The following is a 23,479-nucleotide window of genomic DNA, read 5'->3' as shown; positions in this document are numbered from 1 at the left end:
TGAGGGGGACCAGTGCACTACAACTCCTGGCCCCTCCCACGAACAAATGCCTTGGATTTATTCGTTTTTGAGCTGAGCGCTTTCATTTTCCATTATCACTGAAAAACAAAAACGCCCAGCTCACAAATTGTCGAATAAAACATGGACGTCTATTTTTTTCGAAAATACGGTTCGGTCCGCCCCTTCACGGACCCGTTCTCGGAGATAAACGCCCATGGAGATAGACGTTTTCGTTCAATTATGCCCCTCCATATAACATAAGCCTGTCTTCTCTGTCAGGTAGGCAAGTCAATTTAACATAAGTAATCCTTCAGTGTGACCAGAAAGGCCTGGTCGCTAACAGGCTGAACAGTCAGACTCAAACATAGGTTCTTGCCATTTCTCTAGTAGTCTTTGCCTTTTCTATATAAAGTCCTATTCCACCTTGTAGGCTGTAGTACTAAACTCTTTCTCAGCAGTCCCCCAGTTATGCCTACCCAGGTTTGGAGGCTTCCCTTAGCTATTGCTGACAGGGAACGGAGGCTACCCTCAGGCTCCATTGATAGGGCATGAGAGTCTTCTCTCAGTTCCTCCCAGGACCTCTCTGACTCTCCCATGCTCAGAAGGTTTATTCTCCCTCTTCTCTAGGCTTCCAAGGTTTGGATCCTATAAGGTGTCCCAGAGAGGTTGTGCCTTAAGTGGAACTAGGGTTTGCCTAGGCACTTCCTTACACATGTACAGTGGGGGAAATAAGTATTTGATCCCTTGCTGATTTTGTAAGTTTGCCCACTGACAAAGACATGAGCAGCCCATAATTGAAGGGTAGGTTATTGGTAACAGTGAGAGATAGCACATCACAAATTAAATCCGGAAAATCACATTGTGGAAAGTATATGAATTTATTTGCATTCTGCAGAGGGAAATAAGTATTTAATCCCTCTGGCAAACAAGACCTAATACTTGGTGGCAAAACCCTTGTTGGCAAGCACAGCGGTCAGACGTCTTCTGTAGTTGATGATGAGGTTTGCACACATGTCAGGAGGAATTTTGGTCCACTCCTCTTTGCAGATCATCTCTAAATCATTAAGAGTTCTGGGCTGTCGCTTGGCAACTCGCAGCTTCAGCTCCCTCCATAAGTTTTCAATGGGATTAAGGTCTGGTGACTGGCTAGGCCACTCCATGACCCTAATGTGCTTCTTCCTGAGCCACTCCTTTGTTGCCTTGGCTGTATGTTTTGGGTCATTGTCGTGCTGGAAGACCCAGCCACGACCCATTTTTAAGGCCCTGGCGGAGGGAAGGAGGTTGTCACTCAGAATTGTACGGTACATGGCCCCATCCATTCTCCCATTGATGCGGTGAAGTAGTCCTGTGCCCTTAGCAGAGAAACACCCCCAAAACATAACATTTCCACCTCCATGCTTGACAGTGGGGACGGTGTTCTTTGGGTCATAGGCAGCATTTCTCTTCCTCCAAACACGGCGAGTTGAGTTCATGCCAAAGAGCTCAATTTTTGTCTCATCTGACCACAGCACCTTCTCCCAATCACTCTCGGCATCATCCAGGTGTTCACTGGCAAACTTCAGACGGGCCGTCACATGTGCCTTCCGGAGCAGGGGGACCTTGCGGGCACTGCAGGATTGCAATCCGTTATGTCGTAATGTGTTACCAATGGTTTTCGTGGTGACAGTGGTCCCAGCTGCCTTGAGATCATTGACAAGTTCCCCCCTTGTAGTTGTAGGCTGATTTCTAACCTTCCTCATGATCAAGGATACCCCACGAGGTGAGATTTTGCGTGGAGCCCCAGATCTTTGTCGATTGACAGTCATTTTGTACTTCTTCCATTTTCTTACTATGGCACCAACAGTTGTCTCCTTCTCGCCCAGCGTCTTACTGATGGTTTTGTAGCCCATTCCAGCCTTGTGCAGGTGTATGATCTTGTCCCTGACATCCTTAGACAGCTCCTTGCTCTTGGCCATTTTGTAGAGGTTAGAGTCTGACTGATTCACTGAGTCTGTGGACAGGTGTCTTTCATACAGGTGACCATTGCCGACAGCTGTCTGTCATGCAGGTAACGAGTTGATTTGGAGCATCTACCTGGTCTGTAGGGGCCAGATCTCTTACTGGTTGGTGGGGGATCAAATACTTATTTCCCTCTGCAGAATGCAAATAAATTCATATACTTTCCACAATGTGATTTTCCGGATTTAATTTGTGATGTGCTATCTCTCACTGTTACCAATAACCTACCCTTCAATTATGGGCTGCTCATGTCTTTGTCAGTGGGCAAACTTACAAAATCAGCAAGGGATCAAATACTTATTTCCCCCACTGTAGATTATAGAATCCTACAGTCTACATGCATTTCTTGGTGATCTAGGCAGGATCATTTAAAACAACTCTATGGCTGGCGTGAGTTCACACCTAGAATATGGGTGCATTTTGGCCTGTTAGATTGGAGTTCTGTAAACAAAAGTAAATGCCTACTTTTCTTTATAGAATAAGCTCCAAGTAGGCAAGTTGTGGGCACCTAAATGTAGGTGTCACTTTATAGAATAGCCCTCCAAATGTGTATCTATACAGCCATGCAACTGCTCTGTGCACCCCCTTGCTGCCTGCTCACGGGGTGGACCATCCCCACCGCCCCACCCTTTGTATGCTACTGCTGTACAGTGCTGTGTACACCCGGTAGTGCTTTGGAAGTAATAAGTAGTGGTACTAGTAATAGTTATTATATTAGTAAAGAGTTGCACTAATATAGCCAATATATTGTTTTGTTTCCTTGCAGAGAATATAGTTCTCAGTTCAATAAAGGATGCTAAACGTTAGGTGCCAAAAAAATGGGCGCTGAGCTAATATTCTATAATGGTATTTGCATGTAAATCTGTTATAGGATACTAGTGTAAGTCCATAGTAATGCGCCCATCTTTTGGTGTGGCCTCTTATGCCATGTCTGTGGTTGGCATAAATGCTGGCACCTAAAACCAGTAGTTATTCTGTAAAGAGCGTGCAGGAATAGTTGGAACGCCCTGACATGCTCCTGACACATCCATGCCCCTGCCATGCTAAGCCCACTTTGCAGCTGTGTGCGAGAGAAGAAAGGCCCTGGGTTTACAGAATAGGGGTGTAAGTCGGTTAGACACGCGACTGCTTTTTTCTGTTTACTGAAGCATTCAACAACAAATAATTATATTAAAGAAAGAATTTCTTAGTGGAGCTGCAAAACACATTTAAAGAAATGGTAACCTGAAAGATTGGTATGTGTGTATGTGTCTTCTGTGGATGAGTCATAAGTACATAAGTAGTACATGCCATACTGGGACAGACCAAAGGTCCATCAATCCCAGCATCCTGTTTCGAACAATGGCCAATCCAGGTCACAAATACCTGGCAAGATCCCAAAAAAAGTTAAAAACATTTTATTCTGCTTTTCCCAGAAATAGTGGATTTTCCCCAAGTCCAATTTAATAATGGTCTATCGACTTTTCCTTTAGGAAGCCATCCAAACCTTTTTTAAACTTTGCTAAGCTAACCACCTTTACCACATTTTCTGGCAACGAATTCCAGACTTAAATTACACGTTGAGTGAAGAAACATTTTCTCCGATTCGTTTTAAATTTACTACTTTGTAGCTTCATCGCATGCCCCCTAGTCCTACTATTTTTGGAAAGCGTGAACAGACGCTTCACATCTACCCGTTGAGCTCCACTCATTTTTGTTTTCCATTCCTTTCCTAATAATACCTAACATTCTATTTGCTTTCTTAGCCGCAGCACACTGAGCAGAAGGTTTCAACGTATCATCAACAACAGTTAGCTCCCTTTCTTGGTCCTAACGTAGCTATAATTCGGGTTCCTCTTTCCCACATGCATCACTTTGCACTTGCTTACATTAAATGTCATCTGCCATTTAGACGCCCAGTCTCGTAAGGTCCTCTTGTAATTTTTCACAATCCTCCTGCGATTTAACTACTTTGAATAACTTTGTGTCGTCAGCAAATTTAAATTATCTCACTAGTTACTCCCATCTCTAGGTCATTTATAAATATGATAAAAAGCAGCAGTCCCAGTACAGACCTCTGGGGAACCCCACTAACTACCCATCTCCATTGAGAATTCTGACCATTTAACTCTCTGTTTTCTATCATTTAACCAGTTTTCAATCCACAATAGGACACTACCTCCTATCCCATGGTTCTCCAATTTCTTCTGGAGCCTTTCATGAGGTACTTTGTCAAACGCCTTCTGAAAATCCAGATACACAATATCAACCGGCTCACCTTTATCCACATGTTTGTTCACCCCTTCAAAGAAATGTAATAGATTGGTGAGGCAAGATTTCCCTTCACTGGATCCATGTTGGCTTTGTCTCATTAATCCATGCTTTTGAATATGCTCTATAATTTTGTTCTTTATTATAGTCTCTACCATTTTGCCCGGCACCAACGTAAGACTCACCGGTCTATAATTTCCCAGATCTCCCCTGGAACCTTTTTTAAAAATTGGCGTTACATTGACTACCCTCCAATCTTCTGGTACTACACTCGATTTTAAGGATAAATTACATATTACTAACAATAGTTCCACAAGTTCATTTTTGAGTTCTATCAGTACTCTGGGACGAATACCATCCGGTCCAGGAGATTTGCTACTCTTCAATTTGTCATTATATCCTCTAGGTCTGTAGAGATTTCATTCAGTTTCTCCGACTCGTCAGCTTTGAATAACATTTCTGGCACCGGTATCTCTCCCAAATCAGAATTTATTTAATCTCTCCGCTACAGTATTGTCTTCACTGATCGCCCCTTTTACCCCTCGGTCATCTAGCAGTCCAACCGATTCTTTTGCCAGTTTACTGCTTTTAATATACCTAAAAAAAATTTTTTACTATGTGTTTTTGCCTCCAACACAATCTTTTTTTCAAAGCCCCTCTTTGCCATCCTTATCAGCGCTTTGCATTTGACTTGACATTCCTTATGTTGTTTCTTATTATTTTCAGTTGGTTCCTTCTTCCATTATCTGAAGGATTTTCTTTTAGCTCTAATAGCTTCCTTTACCTCACTTTTTAACCACGCCAGCTGTCGTTTGGTCTTCCGTCTTCCTTTTTTAATACGCAGAATATATTTGGCCTGGGCTTCCAGGATGGTGTTTTTGAACAGCATCCACAGCTTTCCTATTACTTGTAAACTGCTTTATTCTGAATAAGCTAAGGGGTTTATCAACTTTAATAAACATAAACATAATTGTGGCAGTTAGTGCTTGTTAACATCAGTTATTGGTGCTTATCTGATAATTACATTATGCACATAACTGAACCTATTCTGTAATTTGATGCGCAATTATGCACCTTTAGACGCAGGAGGAGTGGCCTAGTGGTTAGGGTGGTGGACTTTGGTCCTGGGGAACTGAGGAACTGAGTCCGATTCCCGGCACAGGCAGCTCCTTGTGACTCTGGGCAAGTCACTTAACCCTCCATTGCCCCGTGTAAGCCGCATTGAGCCTGCCATGAGTGGGAAAGCGCAGGGTACAAATGTAACAAAATAAATAAATAAAATTTATAGAATTAGGGGAAAGTGACTACAACACTGTATCTGCATATCATTCTACTATTTAAAAAATAATTGCATGATTTTTTTCTCCCTTTAGCTGTGGTCTCCATGTTTTCTCTGCCTGCTGTTTATGACAAGTATCAGGTGGGTCATATGAAATACGATGCCATGAATTAAAATGTACTATCAAATATGGTCTTCTTTCCTTTAAATTGGTGAAACCTTATTGATTCACCCCCTGACTTTATCTCCTTCTTTCAGACACAGATTGACCAGTATTTGGGACTTGTGAGGACCCACATGAATACTGTTGTGGCAAAGTGAGTACAACAGGAAAATATATTTTCAGTACACAACGGGGTAGTTTTTATAAGGAGCTATTTATTTTAGTTCAACAGGAAGAAACATCAATGGTGGTATTCTAGTCATGTATGGACATAAATACTTATAGAATATAGACTAGCGGAAAAGCATGTGTTGTGATTTGGGGGGTGCAAGGTTTGCTGATGTGTATGTGCATGGGTAGAGTTTGGTTTAGAGCACGGGCGGAACACACATGTACACACACAAATGATAGAATTCTATCATTTAAATGTATAACTGCTAACATTTAAGCACAATGCAGCAGCAAAAGAGAGGGACGAAGTATACACAACAATAAAATTGCAAAGAAAACACCAATGGCCATTCAAGCTTTGGATAGTCAAGAGCTCTTTATTGGACTCGACATGGGCCGTGTTTCAGTGTCAAACGCCTGCGTTTAGAGTCTGATCAAAGAGAACAAAATAGAAAAAAACAAATATATATATAAAGCCTACTAAATAGTCACAATACAAAGAAAAACATGTACATAAATCCTTGATATCTGATATCAGTGAACAGTGAAACACTGATATCAGTTATGTTTTTCTTTGCATTGTGACTATTTAGTAGGCTCTATATGTATTTCTTTTTTTTCTGTTTTGTTCTCTTTGATCAAACCCCTAATGCAGGTGTTTGACACTGAAACATGGCCCATGTCGGGTCCAATAAAGAGCTCTTGACTATTCCAAGCTTGAACCGCCCTTGGTGCTTTTTTTGCATTTTTAACATTTAAGCACAGGCATTTACACCAGCTGTAGGATTGGTATATGTGTTGGCACTTTAATATAGTTCAAAATGTCAGGTGGAAACTGTCCAAAAATATCATACAAAATGTAACCCCTCCAGACCCAGTGTACAATTAATCTCAATAAGCTGTGTTTCAAAACATACAAGGAAAAAGACCTCAAATGCATAGACGCTGCCACTCTCAGCATGGATGTTGCGGTAATTTCATTTTTTGTGCGTGTCCGATATGCGCATCTGAAAAATAACTTTTATTTTCGGATGCACATATCGGGCGTGTGCCAAGTGGCATTTGATGCGTGTAGGTCATTACCGCCCAGTTACTGCGTGAGACTTTAACGGTAGGTCAATGGCTGGCGGTAAGGTCTCAGACCCAAAATGGACGCACGGTAATTTTCATTTTGCCGCATGTCCATTTTCAGCAAAAATTTCAAAAAGGCATTTTTTACAGGTGCGCTGAAAAATGATTCTGTGCATGCCCAAAATATGCGTCTGCACTACCGCAGGCCGTTTTTCAGTGCTTCTTTGTGAAAGGGCCACCCTAGTGACTTAATTGACCCAACTGTTGGCAGTGTTGCACAGTATCGCATTACTGTAGTTAATTACTTTTTCCTAGTAATTAAATAAGCATTTATCTATTCATTAACTACTAGTAAAAAAGGCCCGTTTCTGGAACGAATGAAATGGGCGCTAGCAAGGTTTTCCTGGGAGTGTGTATGTTTGAGAGAGAGAGCCAGAGTGAATGTGCGGGTGTGTGACAGAGTGAGACTGTCTGTGTGATAGTGTGTGTGTGAGAATGAGAGTGTGTGACAGGGCCCCCTCCCCTGTTCCTAATGCCCCTCACCCCATTCCCTCCCCTCCTTTTCCTCTTCCTTCCCACACTTTGGGTTTCTTAAGGCTTTCAAAAGTCTATGTACCCCCGTGGCCCTAACGCCCAGTATCCGGATACCCCACCGCTTTCCTCCTCACCCCTCCCCAAGATGTAATACTTTCACGTCCTTCATTTTTTTTTAAAGTGTCCTATCTACCCTGTGTACAAATGCGACATTCAGATTGTGTTCCTCTTGTAAATTTTCATTTCTTTCATTCATTCATTCAGAACTTGCCCCCCCTCCCCCCAAACACTTTTGGTTACTTCAGTCTTTTAAAACTCTCCTATGTACCCTGTGTGCTAATGGCCAGCATTGAGATTGTTTTCCTGTCCCAAATTTGCATGCCTTTCAGTCATTCACAACACCCCCCCCCCCCCCCCCCCCCCCCCCGTCTCCAGTTTAACACTTTCGTTTCCTTCAGTCTTTGAAAACTCTCCTATCTACCCTGTGTCCTAATGGCCAGCATTCAGATTGTTTTCCTTTCCCAAATGTTCATGTCCTTCAGTCGTTCAGAACTCCCCCCCTCCCCCCATTTAACACTTTTGGTTCCTTCAGTCTTTTAAAACTCTCCTATCATCCCTGTGTCCTAATGGCCAGCACTCAGATTGTTTTGCTTTGCCAAATTGTCTGTCACTGATGTCACAGAGGTCAGTGCGTGCCTGCCTAGCAGACCACTTCCGGCAGGCACGGTCCCAGGCACATCCTGTTGGAGGTGAGAATTATTATATAGGATAATAATACCATTACTATAGTTAATTACTTTGCAGTGGTCATGGTAATCTTGCAATGAGGATTAGTTTGCATTAACTGCCTCCACTCCCCTGAATTCAGTATCATTTCCTCCACTCGGCACCCCCCTCCCCCCGTACCCGGTCCAGTCATCTTTGACTCCCTGCAAGTTCCGGCACACCAAACCTGCCTTATATAGGGTTACCATATTTTGTCCCCCCAAAAGGAGGACACATGTTCCCCCCCATTTCACACCCCGCTCTGCCCCCTTTCACACCCCACCCCACCCCCTTTGACGCCCTCGCTCCACCCCCTGTCACATTTCCCCTCCCCCCTGTCACACACACCCCCCCTCCCCTTGCCTTACTACTGCCCTGGTGGTCTAGTGACCTCTTCGGGGCAGGAAAGAGCCCCCTCTTTCCTGTCCGGAGCGCTGCCCTGCATGCATCCTTCCTGTTCGTGATCTCAGTGCCGATTCAAAATAGCTGCCGAGAGTTGAAGTCTCGCAAGGTCACTTCAACTCTCGGCGGCCATTTTGAATTGGCGCCGAGATCACGAACAGGAAGGATGCATGTAGGGCAGGGCTCTTTCCTGCCCCGAAGGCGGAAGAGGTCACTAGACCACCAGGGCAGTAGTAAGTAAGGGGAGGGGAGGCTAGCAATCTGCCCATTTGTCTGGATTTCTGGACAAACGGGCAGATTGGCAAAACCATGTCCTCAAAAAGAGGACATGTCCGGGTAAATCCGGACATATGGTAACCCTAGCCTTATATCACCAGCAGTGGTGATAACCCTAGCCTTATATCACCAGCAGCACTCCACTCAGGCTGTCTCCGGTTGACTCGCCCACCAAAAACAGGAAGTTGCATCAGAAGGGCAGGATCTGGCAGAGGCAAAGAGGTTTCCTCTCCCCTCGCGCAGCCGTCTTTCCATGTACACTCAAAACAAAGCAAACAAACCTATGAGTTGCTGCATCCATGTTGTCGTTCTTTATTGTTGGTAGCATTTTTTTATTTAATCTCTCAATTATGTTTTCAAACATACTTGTCTTATTTCTAGGATACAGGCTAAAATCCCTGGTGCAAAACGAAGGACAGAGTGAACAAGACAAGAAAAACAACTGGCAAATTCTGGGAACCCTGGAGTGGAATCAGCTCTGTACTTACATGTTGTAGCAACATCACAGCACCGTTATTTTCAAATATTAGAAGCAGACAGTGAAACACTGAAGCAGCTATTTTTGTGCCGTTTTCATCCTCTTAGAAATATTTGCAATCACTTGTGTCAAGCACTAAAGTATGGTGAACAGAAAAAAGTGTACTAGATGTGTTTTTTGTGTTACATATAAAGTGCATGATGTTGGGAGCCTAAGTAATGTTTCTCCTTTTTTTCAGTGTTTTTCTTACTACTCTTGGTAACACTCCTATAACTTTTTAATGTTTAGGGCTTTCATGCTTGGTGCACTGACGCAATAGTTACAAATTGCTTCTATGTCACTAGGTGGTTGAGTTTATCTTTATTAACTATGTAGAAGTGTAGATTAATAATGTTTTGGTGTTTTCCAACACAAGTAAAAACAGTGTATGGTACTTCTAGTAAGCAGTTTTGTATAACTGATATTGCAGTACTCTGGATGATATAGACATACACGATCACTGGAGGCTTCCAGCTCATTAAATTTACTACAGTTTATATAATATGCTCCATAGTTCCTAACTTAATTATAAACTCTGAATATTTGCACTTATGTACTTGATACTGAATGCAGAAATTAATGTTACTAAATATAAAATGTTCTCTTTTTGTTAGCATCGACAAATGATAATGTAGCTGCTCCCACCAAAACAACCTACGCTGCTGTAATTGCTCACTGTGTCTAACAGTATGCATGGAGGACTTGTCAGGTGGCCTTTTGGAATCTGTATTCTCGTTTCTTTCCCTGCACAATTTCTGCAGCATAAATTGGCACAAACAGAAAGATTGTATTTACCTTTTAGTTGAGTGGCTGCACAGCTCAACGAGTAAAAAAACAATGGAAATAAATGAAACTCCTTAGTGCCACACTGTGTTGTTATTTTTGCATTTACATTTCAGGCACATGTAATGGTCAATTGAGGGATGAAAAGTTGTATACCTATTGAAATAAAACTGAATATTGCAAACCGAGGGGCTGCTTTCAAACCCGACCTGACTGGACTGTTTATTGGAGCCTGACTCTGAACTGAAGATTTGCTTTCATGAATGTATATATAAGAAAAGGTATCTGGACCCACCATGAAAGCAAAATTTCACTAACTTTGTGAAACTGGAACAATGGGCCTCATATTCAAAGCACTTTAAGCAGGCAGGAGAGGCTCTTATTGAAAACTGACCCAATTTTATTTAAATCTTACATTTCAAAATGAGTTCTGGACATGATGTTATTAGTTTACAAGCTTTTTTGTGTAAGGCTGTGGGGCCAGTGGCAGCCCCCGGAGTTCTCTGGGGGCAGTCTCTATCGTATTTCTATTTTGGGTTTTTTTTTCCTGCTACTCTCTGCCTCTTTACTCCAGCTCATGACATAAAGAGGGAAGAGCTGCATGCATGAAGGTCAAGGCATTTCTCATAAATGAAGAGAAGGCATTTGGAAATGCATGTCTCCTTGAGGATACCCCCAATGAAAGGTTTGAAAACGAGCTGGTGGTGCAGTGGTGTAGCTACGGGTGGGCCTGGGTGGGCACAGGCTCACCCATTCTTGGCTAAGACCCACCCAGTGGCGGAACCCCACATTCACATCTCTCCTCTGTGGCACCCTGGCTTCTGCCTACCTGTCGCTGAACCCTGTCCCTCCCCGGTGTACCTTACAGGAGCCCCTGGTGCCTGCAGTGATCCATTAATGCTGCCTGCATCGGCCCCATAGGCTAGGTCCCGCCCTTGCTGATGTGATTAACTGCTTCCTGTGGCGGAATCCGGCCAATGGAAGCCTGCAGGGCTGGCACAGGAAGCAATAATGGATCACTGCCAGGGCCGCCTGTAAGTTACACTGGGGAAGGACGAGGTTCAGCGATGGGCAGATGTTGAGCACCGTGGAGGAGGAGAGATGATGAGGTAGGTAGAAAAAAACTTACATTTTTTAGATCTCGGGGGGGGGGGGGGGTAGGCATGGTGTGGAAGGGCCCGTCCAAGTTAACTCTGGGCCCATCCAAAATACTGGGTCTGGCTGTGCCACTGTGGTGGGGATGGATGACATTGACACATATTGGTCAGCAGTGTTGCAGCTCCACATGGGAAGATATTTGGTGGCTTTCCTTCATCTCATTTAGATCCAAAGTGGCCCTGACTTAAAAAATTACAGAAGTCACTACTATATGATGTTAAGAATGATGAGTAGTATGCTGCATTGTAAGTCCTGAGGGGCCAATCTTAATCGGTCCAAGTTTTTCCACTCCTGTCGTTTACCCTTTCAAAATTGAGCCTAGTCTTGATGGAAGTCCCAACATAGTTTTAAAGAAGAATGGAAAAACCCACACAATTGTTCTCTCTGACTTGAAGCCAGGTTAAATGCAAGATGTGTTACTGTGAAATTTGACTGCTTTATCAGGATCCCTAGTCGATACTACAGTCCTGACAATGGCCATAAAATCTTCCCTTTCCTGTGGAATTGGCTTGTAGCTGTGAAATCATTGCAAGAACCTGGAACTTTGGTTTGGGAAGTAGTTGCTGGCCTAATGCATATCTGTGGACAAAAAGCCACATACTGTGGAGGTGAAGTGATTCCTATGAAAGTAGTCAGATCAAGGAGAAGGGTTGGCTCTATCCAAAACCAAGGGAGACGTGTCGATTCCAAAACCTTTATTGAAGAACATTCAAATGACTCAGCACAGCTGCCATAAAATCTTCCCGGTCCTGTGGAATTGGCTTGTAGCTGTGAAATCATTGCAAGAACCTGGAACTTGGGTTTGGGAAGTAGTGCTGACCTAATGCATATCTGTAACACACTTTCCTTTCACCTGCACCATCTTGGTAAGCAGCAGGGAAGAGAGCAGCAGCATGTCAGGTATATCCTACCAGTTTAATACCCAAAACTCAACTGTTGCTTTGAACCATGTAGGTGCACTGTGTCCAGTGCAATTCAAAACAACAGTCGGGCCCCAAGCAATAGACAGGAAGGATGTGGCCTCAGCTGCTTCTGTTGTTGCTCTCCTGCCTTCTGCCACCCAGGTCTGCATGGGAAGACAGATTGGAAGAGTAAAAAAGAGATGGGCAAAGGTGATACGCTGGAATGGCTAGGGATTTGTAGAGGAATTAAAGAAGGGCTGGGGGCAGAAGCGTGTGAAAAGCATATGGGGATGCTCTTTCACAAAGAGGGACAGGGTGTGTAAAAATGGAGCTAAGAGTGTATGATAGGGTGCTATGGAGGATCAGAGGGTTTGTGAAAAGAGATGGCTATGGGGTTTGTGTGAAAGAGGGGGTTTAGGGATCAGGGGGTATGTAAAAGAGAAGCTATAAGACAGAGAGAGAGAGTGTGTGTTGGCATCTGAGATGGGGAGAAAAAGGAAGAGAACGAGTGAGCAATGGAGATGGTGATGTGACAGGAAGCAGTGATGCGAACCGCAAAAAAATCAAACTAAGTGGAAGTTAGGCAATCGTCTAAGTAATACTAAATTACCTGTTTTTGGCCTGTATATATATATACAGATATACACATGTATCCTAGTTTGTAATGTTATTAGTCCAGTGACCTAGTTTAATTGGTGCCCAGGCAACTGCCTAGGCATGGCATTATAGTCCTATATATTACATTATTTTAGCTAATATTAGTAAACTGCAGTCTGAGCTATGTCAGAGTAACTCAGAAAAGGCCAAATTCCTCACATTCCTTCCCATCTGATAAGGGGTTTGCAGAAACCAGTTTTCCCTACATGGTCAGAGATTTCCCTATTGGCTGATAGCCAACCTGTGATGGTCAGAGTGTTAGGTATAGCCTTGAGAATCTTTGTTCCTTTTGGCGCCCTTTCGCCTTTTTCTCTTTGATATTTTCTCCCCGCCACCTCCTCTCCTGGACTCTCTACTCTCTGCCTTTACACTTTCTTTGTTGGGACTATTGGCCTTTTTTCATGCAAAAGAAGCTCTACAGCTTAGCAGAGCTCCGAAGACAGACAGGAAGAACTTTGGATGCTGTTTCTGTATGTTCCTGGCTTCTGACTTGTATTCTGTATTCTTGAAACCTGTTTACCTTAATCCTGTGAGATACATCGAACTACAGAATGCAAATAAAAGATAAGTTACTTTAACTATATTAAATGTCTGAGTGTTATCTGCACATAACTTTGGGAAACTTAAAGAACTATAATAGCCGTAGAGACAGGGGTGTGCTGGTAAATTTTTAACAACAGGCTCTTTCTCCGGACATAGCCAGCTCTGCAGTTGGAAGGGCCAGGGGTGGTCGGGGGGGGGGGGGGAGCAACACTTGCCTCTCTCTCCTCCCTCCCTTCATGCGGGCACACTAGGCATACATTCGCTGGCAGCCAATAAATGGACTGCCACCACTCCCAATGTCTTGCTCTGAGCAGCATGCTGGAACTTCTCTCACATGCTCGAGAAGTCTCAGCCTGCTGCCCAGAGCTGGAAACAAGGAGCGAGGAGCAGCAGTCTATTTGCTTGGCTGGCGAGGCTCAGCATCCCCATAAGCAAAATAAAAGATAATTCAGCAGGGGGCACAAGCCCACATTTTGGGAGCCAGTTGTTAAAGTAGCCATGGAGGGCCCTACTTTAACAACCGGCTCCCAAAATTCTTAAAAACTTAACAACCGGCTCTTGCGAGCCTGTGAGAGCCTGCTCCAGCACACCACTGCGTAGAGAGACAATACAGACTGCAAGCAGTAAAGAGCTTACAGCGGGCTGCCTCATGATCCAGATTGGGAAGGCAGGATAGGTTGTAGCTGAGAGCTTGTAGTAGAAACTGTCTAGCTGGCAGGCCGAAGAGGGCTGTGGGTTGGTTGCACGCAGAGCTCACAGTATAGGCGGCTGCCTAGCGGCTCGCATCAAGCAGATCTGGAGTCAAAGGAGGGACATTGCACTCTCTTCAAGTTTCCTGAAAATCCCAGAACTGACTTTTTCCATTCCAGTGTTGTACAGTAACTAAATAAATGTAAGTAGTTACTGTACTTAAAAGTTTTTCTTTTACTTGCAAAGAAGTACAGGAAAAAGTTGTTACTTTGATGATTCCTCGGTAAACCAAATGAAACAGCAAAACCTAGAACAGGATTTTGCAATTGCAAACCTCACCACACAAATAGTGGATCATCTCATCTTAAATGTTGGTGTTCAGGGAATACAGCCTATGAGAACAGTAAAATTGCCTGTGCTTGTTGAACTGGTTACTAGTCTCCAGCCAAACAGAACAGTGATGAGTTTGGTCACTTTGAAGCGGAGATGAAGCTGGTTATAGTTCTTGGTGAACAGGCATATGTCTCTATCACAACAGACTGCTGGACATCCCATGGAAAATATTACATTGGCTGACAGTCCACTGGATTGATAGTCTGCTTGTCTGGCCTTAAGAAGGATATGACATTCTTGCATCAGTTCTTGAAGATATTCAGAGTTTGCCATCAGATGAAAAATAGGACAACAACAGACAGACAATGATTTCAACTTTGTGAAAGCCTTCTCTGTAATTGAACAGCATAACAATGATAAAGATGAAGATGAAAATGCAAGTGATTAATTAGCACTACTACTAATGTAGATGATAGTGACAATGATGATAATGCATTCTTTGCTATAAGGAAGTCAAGTGTTTCAGGCAGAGATTCATTTGATCAATACCTGCAGACCCAGTTAAAAGGCCTCAGTAATATTGCGGCCTGGCCTAATTTGAAGGAACTTTTTATCAGACTGAACAATCCTCTTCCTGATAGTGTAGTTGTTGAACACCTTTTTAGCTTTGCTGGATTCATGACTCACAAGCACATTCACATGAGTGACAGTCATTTTTTTTTAGTTACATTTGTACCCCGCGCTTTCCCACTCATGGCAGACTCAATGCGGCTTACATATACAGGTACTTATTTGTATCTGGGGCAATGGAGGGTTAAGTGACTTGCCCAGAGTCACAAGGAGCTGTGCCTGAAGTGGGAATCGAACTCAGTTCCCCAGGACCAGAGTCCACCACCCTAACCACTAGGCCACTCCTCCACTCAAATTTTCAAAATATAGTTTACTAAAAGTGAAGTAGATTGAATTGTAGAGCAATCAAATTGTTGGGATAAAAATGTTAATTGTTGCATTTACTGTAGTTATGGTACTTTTAGTTTTTACTCAGAAAGTATTATATTAGGCATTAACTTTTTTACTTTTACTAAAGTAAATTTTTAATGTGTTCTTCATTGTACTTTTACTTAAGTATTAAAATATACATTTATTTTTACTTTTACTTAAGTACTTTGACCAATACTGTCCATTTCTGGATTTCCCTTGAAGTTTCCTCTCCAGTTTTTATCCATTTCTAGATTCCTCCCCCAGGATCCCAGAACTTCCTGTCCCTCTACTTCCCCATCCTAATCATTCTTCCTTTTCCTCTTCCATCACCAACCTTCCCTTCTTAATTTTTCCCCACCTCCAGTCATCCCTCTTATCTCACTTTCCTGTCCCTGAGCCTCTTGCTTCTCACCTCCCTCTGCAGGAGCAGAGTAAGTTCCAGGAATCATGGTAGTATCCTGTGGAAAAATGCAGTGCACTGCTGCTTTGTCTATTAGACCTATTCCTCCCAAGGTTTGTTCATTTGGTTAGAACTTTTCTGTTTGGTGTCCTATTCACACCATATTTTTGTGAATACACAGAGGGAGGGAAGTGTATAATTTCAAATTACAATTTTATGTAATATACTGCTAAATCAAAAATATGCCAAAGCAGTTTACAGCTAAAAATAAGAAGGATAGGACAGAGAAACAGGATATGATACATAAATGAGGTTTAGAATACAACTAACGGATTCTTACAATAGCAAAAATTACAGCCAGCATGATAAAAAGGTGAAGTGAAAGAGGCCAAAAAGAACATCCTTCAAAGAATGGAAAAAAAACAGAATGAAGAAAATAAGAAGCAACATCAGCCCTGGCAAATTAGATGCAAAGCATTGATAAGGCTAAAAGAGAATATGAAGAGAAGCTGCCGCAGAGGCAAAAACTCACAGTAACAACTTTTTCAGGTACATCAGAAGCAGAAAGCCTGTGAAAGAATCGGTGGGATCATGAAGGAGCAAAAGGGGCACTAAGGGAGGACAAGACCATAGAGGAGGGACTGAATGAATTCTTTGCTTCAGTCTTTATGGAAGAAGATGCAAGAGATCTACCTGTACCAGAAATGAATTCAAGGGTGCTGATGTGGAGGACTGAAAGAAATCTTGTAGAACCTGGAAGACTTTCTGAGCCAAATTGACAAATTAAAGAGTAATAAATCACCTGGACCAGATGGCATGCACCTTAGGGTACTGAAAGAACTCAGACATGATATTGCTGATCTGCTGTTAGTGGCCTGTAACTTGTCATTAAAATCGTCTATAGTGCCTGAAGATTGGAGGATGGCCAGTGTAACACCGATTTTTAAAAAGAGTTCCAGGGTGATTCAGGAAATTACAGACTGATAAGCCTGATGTCAGTGCCAGGAGAAATAGTGAAAACTATTATAAAGAATAACATTATAGAACACACAGGTAAACATGGTTTAATGGAACAGAGTCAGAATGGATTCAGCCAATGAAAGTCTTCATTTCTTTGAAGGCATGAATAAGCATGTCATTAAAGGTGAGCCAGTTCTAGATTTTCATAAAGCTTTTGACAAAGTTCCTCATGAGAGACTCCTGAGAAAATTAAAGAGTAATGGGATAGGAGGCAATGTTCTGTTTTGATTTAGGAATTGATTATTGGACAGAAAACAGAGAGTAGGGTTAAATGGCTATTTTTCTCCATGGAGGAGGATGAATAGTGGAGTGCTGCAGGGATCTTTACTAGGACCAGTGCTATTTAACATATTTATAAATGATCTGGAAATCAGAACAAGTGAGGTGATTAAGTTTGCAGATGACACAAAAGTATTCAAAGTTGTTAAAACACATGCAGACTGTGAAAATTTCAGGGAGACTTTAAGAAATTGGAAGACCTGGGCATCCCAAATAGCAGATGAAAATTAATGTGGACAAATACAAAGTGATGCACCTTGGAAAGAATAATCCAAATCATAGTTACCTGATGCTAGGGTCCACCTTGGGAGTCAGTACCCAAAAAAAAGGCTAAGTGTCATCATAGACAATATGCTGAAACCTTTGGCTCAGTGTGCAGCAGCAGCCAAAAAAGCAAACAGGATGCTAGGAATGATTAGGAAAGGGATGCTAAATAAGACCAAGAATACTATAATGCCTCTGTATCACTCCATGGTGCAACCTCATCTTGAGTATTGTGTTCAATTTTGAGCGCCATATTTCAAAAAAGATATAGCGGAATTAGAAAAGGCTCAAAGAAGAGTGACCAAAATGATAAAGGGGATGGAATTCCTCTCGTATAGGAAAAGCTAAAGAGGTTAGGGCTCTTCAGCTTGATCAAGAAACGGCTGAGGGGAGATATGATTGAGGCCTACAAAATCCTGAGTGGTGTAGAATGAGTAGAAGTGAATCAATTTTTTTACTCTTTCAAAAAGTACAAAGACTAGAGGACACGCAATAAAGTTACATGGAAATACTTTTAAAACAAATAGGAGGAAATATTTTTTCATTCAATGAATAGCTAAACTCTGGAACTCATTGCCGGAGGATGTAACAGCAGTTAGCACATCTGGATTTAAAAAAGGTTTGGACATGCCCCCAATACCCAGTCTCCACTATATAGCAAAATGTAAACTGACAAAGACAGAGACTAAGTATTGAATGCCTTCTGAAAAAGGTATGTTTTCAATGAACCTTTGAAATAATAGGTTTTCAAGGCTGGTTTAAATTTCTTAAGTGAGGACACCAGGCAAATGCCCAAACTGTTTCAGAGTATAGGTTCTATGAAACAGGAGTTCCTAATATAGTCCAAGCGAAGCTGAAGATTTGAAGAGACAACCAAAAGATTCTGTTATGATAGCTGGATAGTTCAAACTAGAGAGTATAAGCATGGCAAACAAAAATGAAGGTAACAGAGAAGAGTAAACTGGTGATGACAAACATTTTAAATGGCATCTGAAAGGAGACTGGAAGCCAGTGTTCTTTTACCAACAGATGTGTAACATGATCATGCTTTCTAGCACCAAAAAGCAGATGTATTTTGGATAAACTGTAACCTCTCAACAGTATGATGACTGCAATAGGGATGAGGTTTTGGGGATCCATGCATATGCATGACATGCTTGTTCCAGAAATTAGACTCCTTTAATTCTGTCTGGAACTTCTTGTTTTAGCTGAGAGTGCCTCATGAATTCCTGTTCTGTAACAATCTTCTCCTTGAGTAATTACTATGAAATACCCAGCAGAGATATTTCAAGAGCTCAGAAACAGTTTGATGCTCATAACAAGCATCTCAGCAACACACAGAAAACCATTTCCATGGAAACAAATTATGATTTTTTTTTTCATTCAATATATAATAATATCCCTTTAGGCTTACCCAGATATTTTAGATTTTGAACATGTTCACAAATAGAAGCATAAGGTTTAAAAGAAGACCGATTATTATTCAAGCAGCATTTGGGTCATAGAGTGTAGTTCTTAAGACTAAAGAACAATAAATAAGACTGATTTTTTTTTTCAGTGCATCCAAGTTCTGAATAGAAAATAATATATTTATAAAATAGGTAAAATAGGAAAAGACCAACTGACCTATCCAGTCTGTCCACACTGGCACTTATACCTGTTCACACGGACAAACCAGCTGCCAATAACAGTGTAGGATCATCTAAAGCTTATCACTCCTTATTCAAGACAGTTTTGTTAACTTTCCCCACTATGCTCCACACTCCAGGGTTGCTGAACATGCAAGGATACTTTTTTTAATTCACTCCCAGCAACTCAATCCTCCCATGTCAAGCCAAAAGCATTCCACAGTACACCAACAGCACTAGCACCAAATAGATGTTCCTAGGATGGACCCTCTTGTCACCAATTTGCCACACCAACCTAGTCAATACCAGAACATGTAGCTTGCTATAAAGACCTACAGTACCTATTTCCACTAGGAATTCTAGCTATTCTGTACTTGCAGCCTGCAGAAAGACCTATTTGCTAATTTTAATTCTATCCTCATCACTTGCTAGATAGACCTGGCTACATTAATGCCCGAGTTTCCACTAGGACTTTTATTTGCACGGATCACTATCTCAGACACCTCCTCTCCAGGAGAATGTCAGGGTGCATAAGAGGAGTGAAAAAGATTCCTCTTTTAGTTTACAGCAGGCCTCAATAAATTTTGTATTAAATCTAGGAGCCAGCCCAAAAACTTTGGAGCCAGCAGACAAGACCCCTCTTGGCCCCTCCCCAGCGTACATGGCCAGCCTGTTTCCTCCTCTGTTTCCCAAATGCATGCTGCCACCTCTTTCTCCCCCAAACACACTCCTACAGCCAGAATATTTCTCTCTGTGCCCCCTCCCCCAACACACACATATACAGCGAATCAGTCCTTCCTTCTTCCCCCAATACATGGCCAGCTTGTTCATCTCTCTGTTCCCTCTCACCCAATTGTCACAGTCACCTGTTTCTGACCACCCCTCCCCCAAACACACACAACATCCATGCCCTAAATTACTGTGGGCCCTAAAACATCAATGCATCTATTGGGAAAACTGAATAATCCAAATTACTAGAGATTGCTACATAGAAAATTAATGCTAACAGAACATCTACACAAAGAGAACACAAATCCCAAATACAGAATGAGTTACCTCAAACTATAAATACAAACATGTAGACAGAAATTAAACTGAATCCCAAGAAGTCAGACCTTGCATGTAGAACACCATCAGAAAATTGGAAAGAGATGCATTTCCCCATGTGCAAAATATAAAGATACCAGATGTTAGGGATAGTGTTGGGAACAGAGTGCAACCAGGGCAAATGTCCATGACTCCTTGACCAGAGAGGGCACCAAGTCAGCTTGAGACTGAAGGAGGCATAGCCTGGTACAGAGCTTTGGGATCCCCTCCCAAATTTCTGCCACGGACCTCAGCCATGTATGACACCAGATTTGGCAGTTGTACATTCCAAAAACTGACATTTTCTAATCACTAAATAGAAAATAAAATCATTGTTTTACCTTTGTTGTCTGGTCATTTGATTTATTTTACTTTATTGGTCCCATCTCTGGTTTCTACTTTCCTCTGTCTTGCCAGAGTCTTCTATCCACATGACATTTATTTTCTCTTCATATCCATTATCCATCTTCCCTCTGTATCCCTGTCACTATCCTGCCCCCACATTCAGTATCTCACTTCCCCTGCCTAACATCTCCATTCCGTATCCCTAACCACCTTGTTCAGCATCACCCCACTGTGTCCCTGTCCCCCTTTTTCCTGACCATAGGCTTCCCCCCCATGTCCAGTATTTCCCTTCTGTATCCCTAAAATTCACTTCCCAAGTTCAGCATTGGTCCTCTATGTCCCTATCCTCTCTGTATCCAGCATTGACCCTCTATGTCCCCGTCCCTAAGCTCTTCCATGCCCTCTATCTCCCTTCTGTGTCCCTATACCTCCCCATGTCCAGCTTCTTCTTTCTCTCTACCCTCCCTGCCCAGCATCTTTCCTATTCTTCCCACATGGTTCACTATCTCTCTGTCTCTCCTCTCCACCCTTCACCCTGTGTCCAGCATCTCTACTTTATCTTGCCTCCATCCCACCACAGGACAGTATCTCTTTCCCATTCCCTCTCCCCCTCTCCAATACCCAGTGCAACATATGTCCTTACCTCTGCAAGACCAGCATCTCCCCTCCATCTCCCCCAGACCACAGTCCCACATCTCTCCCCACTATGGCATCTCTCCCCCTCTCTTTGGGTCCCCCTGGATAGTTTGGCATTTCCCCCTCTCTGCCCAGTCACCCCCTAGTAGTTCATCACAACCCCTCTGGATAGTTTGGCATCTCCCCTCCACACTCCTCCCTGGTAGTTCATTATCTCTCCCTCCCCAGGCAGGTCCAAGGAGGCAGCAAGAACACAGGTTACTGCCTCCTCCCCGAGTGTGAGTCAGCAACTCTCCTGACAACCCCCCCCCTCACACACACACAGACCCACACAGGTCCAAGCACCTCTCCTGCTTCTTCCCATGCTCTGTGGAACTTCAAACCTGTCTCCTTGCTGCAGCAGCGATCAACACGCGCTGTCTGCAGCTGGCCCTGGAACCTTTCCTCTACCACATCCCGTCCTTGCATAAATAGGAAATTGCATCAGTAATTTAATGACAATTGGTATCTCAGTGGGTGAGACCTTCGAGTGGTTGCTACAATCGCTGTTATCCATTTTGAGCACCAAAATTTTGAGTGAGTGCTTTAATCATCTCTGATGATACTGAGGGTCCACTTCTTTCACTATTAATATTTTGGTGAAAGCTTTTACAGACTGCCTCTGTGGATGCTGTCAAATTATATTGAAGAGCAGTTGAGTTATTTGACATTTGATCGAGCACCATGAAGACTCTGACGTCTTTATGTGAACCTGCAGTTGGCAGGCAGTCAAGAAGAAAACCAACGATAAACAGTCCCACAGTACTAAGTTGGTGTACAAACACATCATGATTAGCAGAATCAAAAGGCTGCAGTAACATCAAGAAAGAGTGAAAGAAGAGGGAGGAAGTGATATTACAGTGCCGAATGGCTGCTTAGCTCCTTCATTTACTCTATTAAAATAGTGGCTATTCAGTTTCATCCATTGCCTCAATTCATCCAATCTTGTTGCTGTGACTTCTAAGAACTGATGAGATATGAGCAAGTCATATTCATCGGTTCGGAAGTGGGAGAGCAACAATCGGGATGCCAGACCAGTAAGGGTGAGCCATGCCATGTTTCTCTGGCCTTGCTCTTGCCATCGTATTCTGATTCTGTATTATCGTTAGCTGAAACGCGTTCTGCTCCAAACAAAAGAGATGTTCCCAAAGATCTTAAACAATATCTAGCAGAGATTCAAGGGGAGATTAAATCCTCTAAAGATGAGATTTTGGATCACATTGATGTGCTGAGCACGAACTTGCAAGAGCTAGGCGGCAGAGTAGATGAACTGGAGATATGTATAGATGATTACACTACACAACTTACCACATTTGACTCAAGCTTTACTTAGCTATCCACCCAATATGAAGATGTGGTTTATAAAATGGATGACATTGAAAATCATGGTAGAAGGAAAAATCTTCGGTTTCGGGGGGTCCCTGAAGGAGGTGCAACAGAGGAAGCCTCGATTGTCATGTGCTCCTTGTGTGAGCAGCTTTTGGGAGATGACACTGATTTCTCCCATTGACCTGGAACGCGCCCATCGATCACTTGGCCCCCTGCAAGAAAATCATCCATGGATTATAATTGCTCATTTTACTACTTATGCTATGCAGCAGCAAAAGCTTTTGCAAAATGCTAACCAAGTTCAGGCTGTGAATTTTAATGGAGCGTGGGTTTCTGTTTACCAAGATTTATCTTTACTTTGAATCAGCGATGCATCATGAAGCCTGTTCTTGACATCTTATCTAAGGAAAAAAATTTGTGGTTGGGCTTTTCCTTTTGCTATTTGCATTTATGTGGTGGGTAAACTGCAATGCACACATGGAGGGGCATAATAGAAAGGGGCACCCAAGTTTTCCTGAGGATGTCCTCGCAGGACGTACTGGCGAAGGGGCAGGGAAACCTGTATTATCGAAACAACATGGGCGTCTATCTTTTGTTTCGATAATACAGTTAGGGACGCCCAAATCTTGACATTTAAGTCATCCCTAGAGATGGTCATCCTTAGACTTAGTCATTTCTGATTTTTGGCGATAATGGAAACTAAGGACGCCCATCTCAGAAACGACCAAATGCAAGCCCTTTGGTCGTGGGAGGAGCCAGCATTCATAGTGCACTGGTCCCCCTGACATGCCAGGACACCAACCGGGCACCCTAGGGGGCACTGCAGTGGACTTCACAAAAAGCTCCCAGGTACATAGCTCCCTTACCTTGTGTGCTGAGCCCCCCAAAACCCACTACCCACAACTGTACACCACTACCATAGCCCTTACGGGTAAAGGGGGGCACCTAGATGTGGGTACAGTGGGTTTCTGGTAGGTTTT

General features: G+C 42.8%; 1 protein-coding gene across 2 annotated transcripts in view; it reads left to right on the top strand.

The window, feature by feature from the left end:
* The window catches only part of RTN1 (reticulon 1), a 193,631-nt gene extending 183,034 nt beyond the window's left edge, over positions 1 to 10,597 (top strand). For both annotated transcript variants that reach the window (XM_030213857.1, XM_030213858.1), the window contains 3 exons: positions 5,622 to 5,668; positions 5,786 to 5,844; positions 9,291 to 10,597. In XM_030213857.1, the coding sequence (XP_030069717.1) occupies positions 5,622 to 5,668; positions 5,786 to 5,844; positions 9,291 to 9,333 (149 nt within the window). In that variant the 3' untranslated portion in view covers positions 9,334 to 10,597. The remainder of the gene's footprint in view (positions 1 to 5,621; positions 5,669 to 5,785; positions 5,845 to 9,290) is intronic.
* The last annotated feature ends 12,882 nt before the right edge of the window (positions 10,598 to 23,479 follow it).

Source organism: Microcaecilia unicolor, chromosome 9 (assembly GCF_901765095.1).
Source record: "Microcaecilia unicolor chromosome 9, aMicUni1.1, whole genome shotgun sequence".
Lineage (NCBI taxonomy): Eukaryota > Metazoa > Chordata > Amphibia > Gymnophiona > Siphonopidae > Microcaecilia > Microcaecilia unicolor.
Note: the sequence above shows the minus strand (reverse complement) of the source record. Positions and strands in the feature narration are given on the sequence as shown.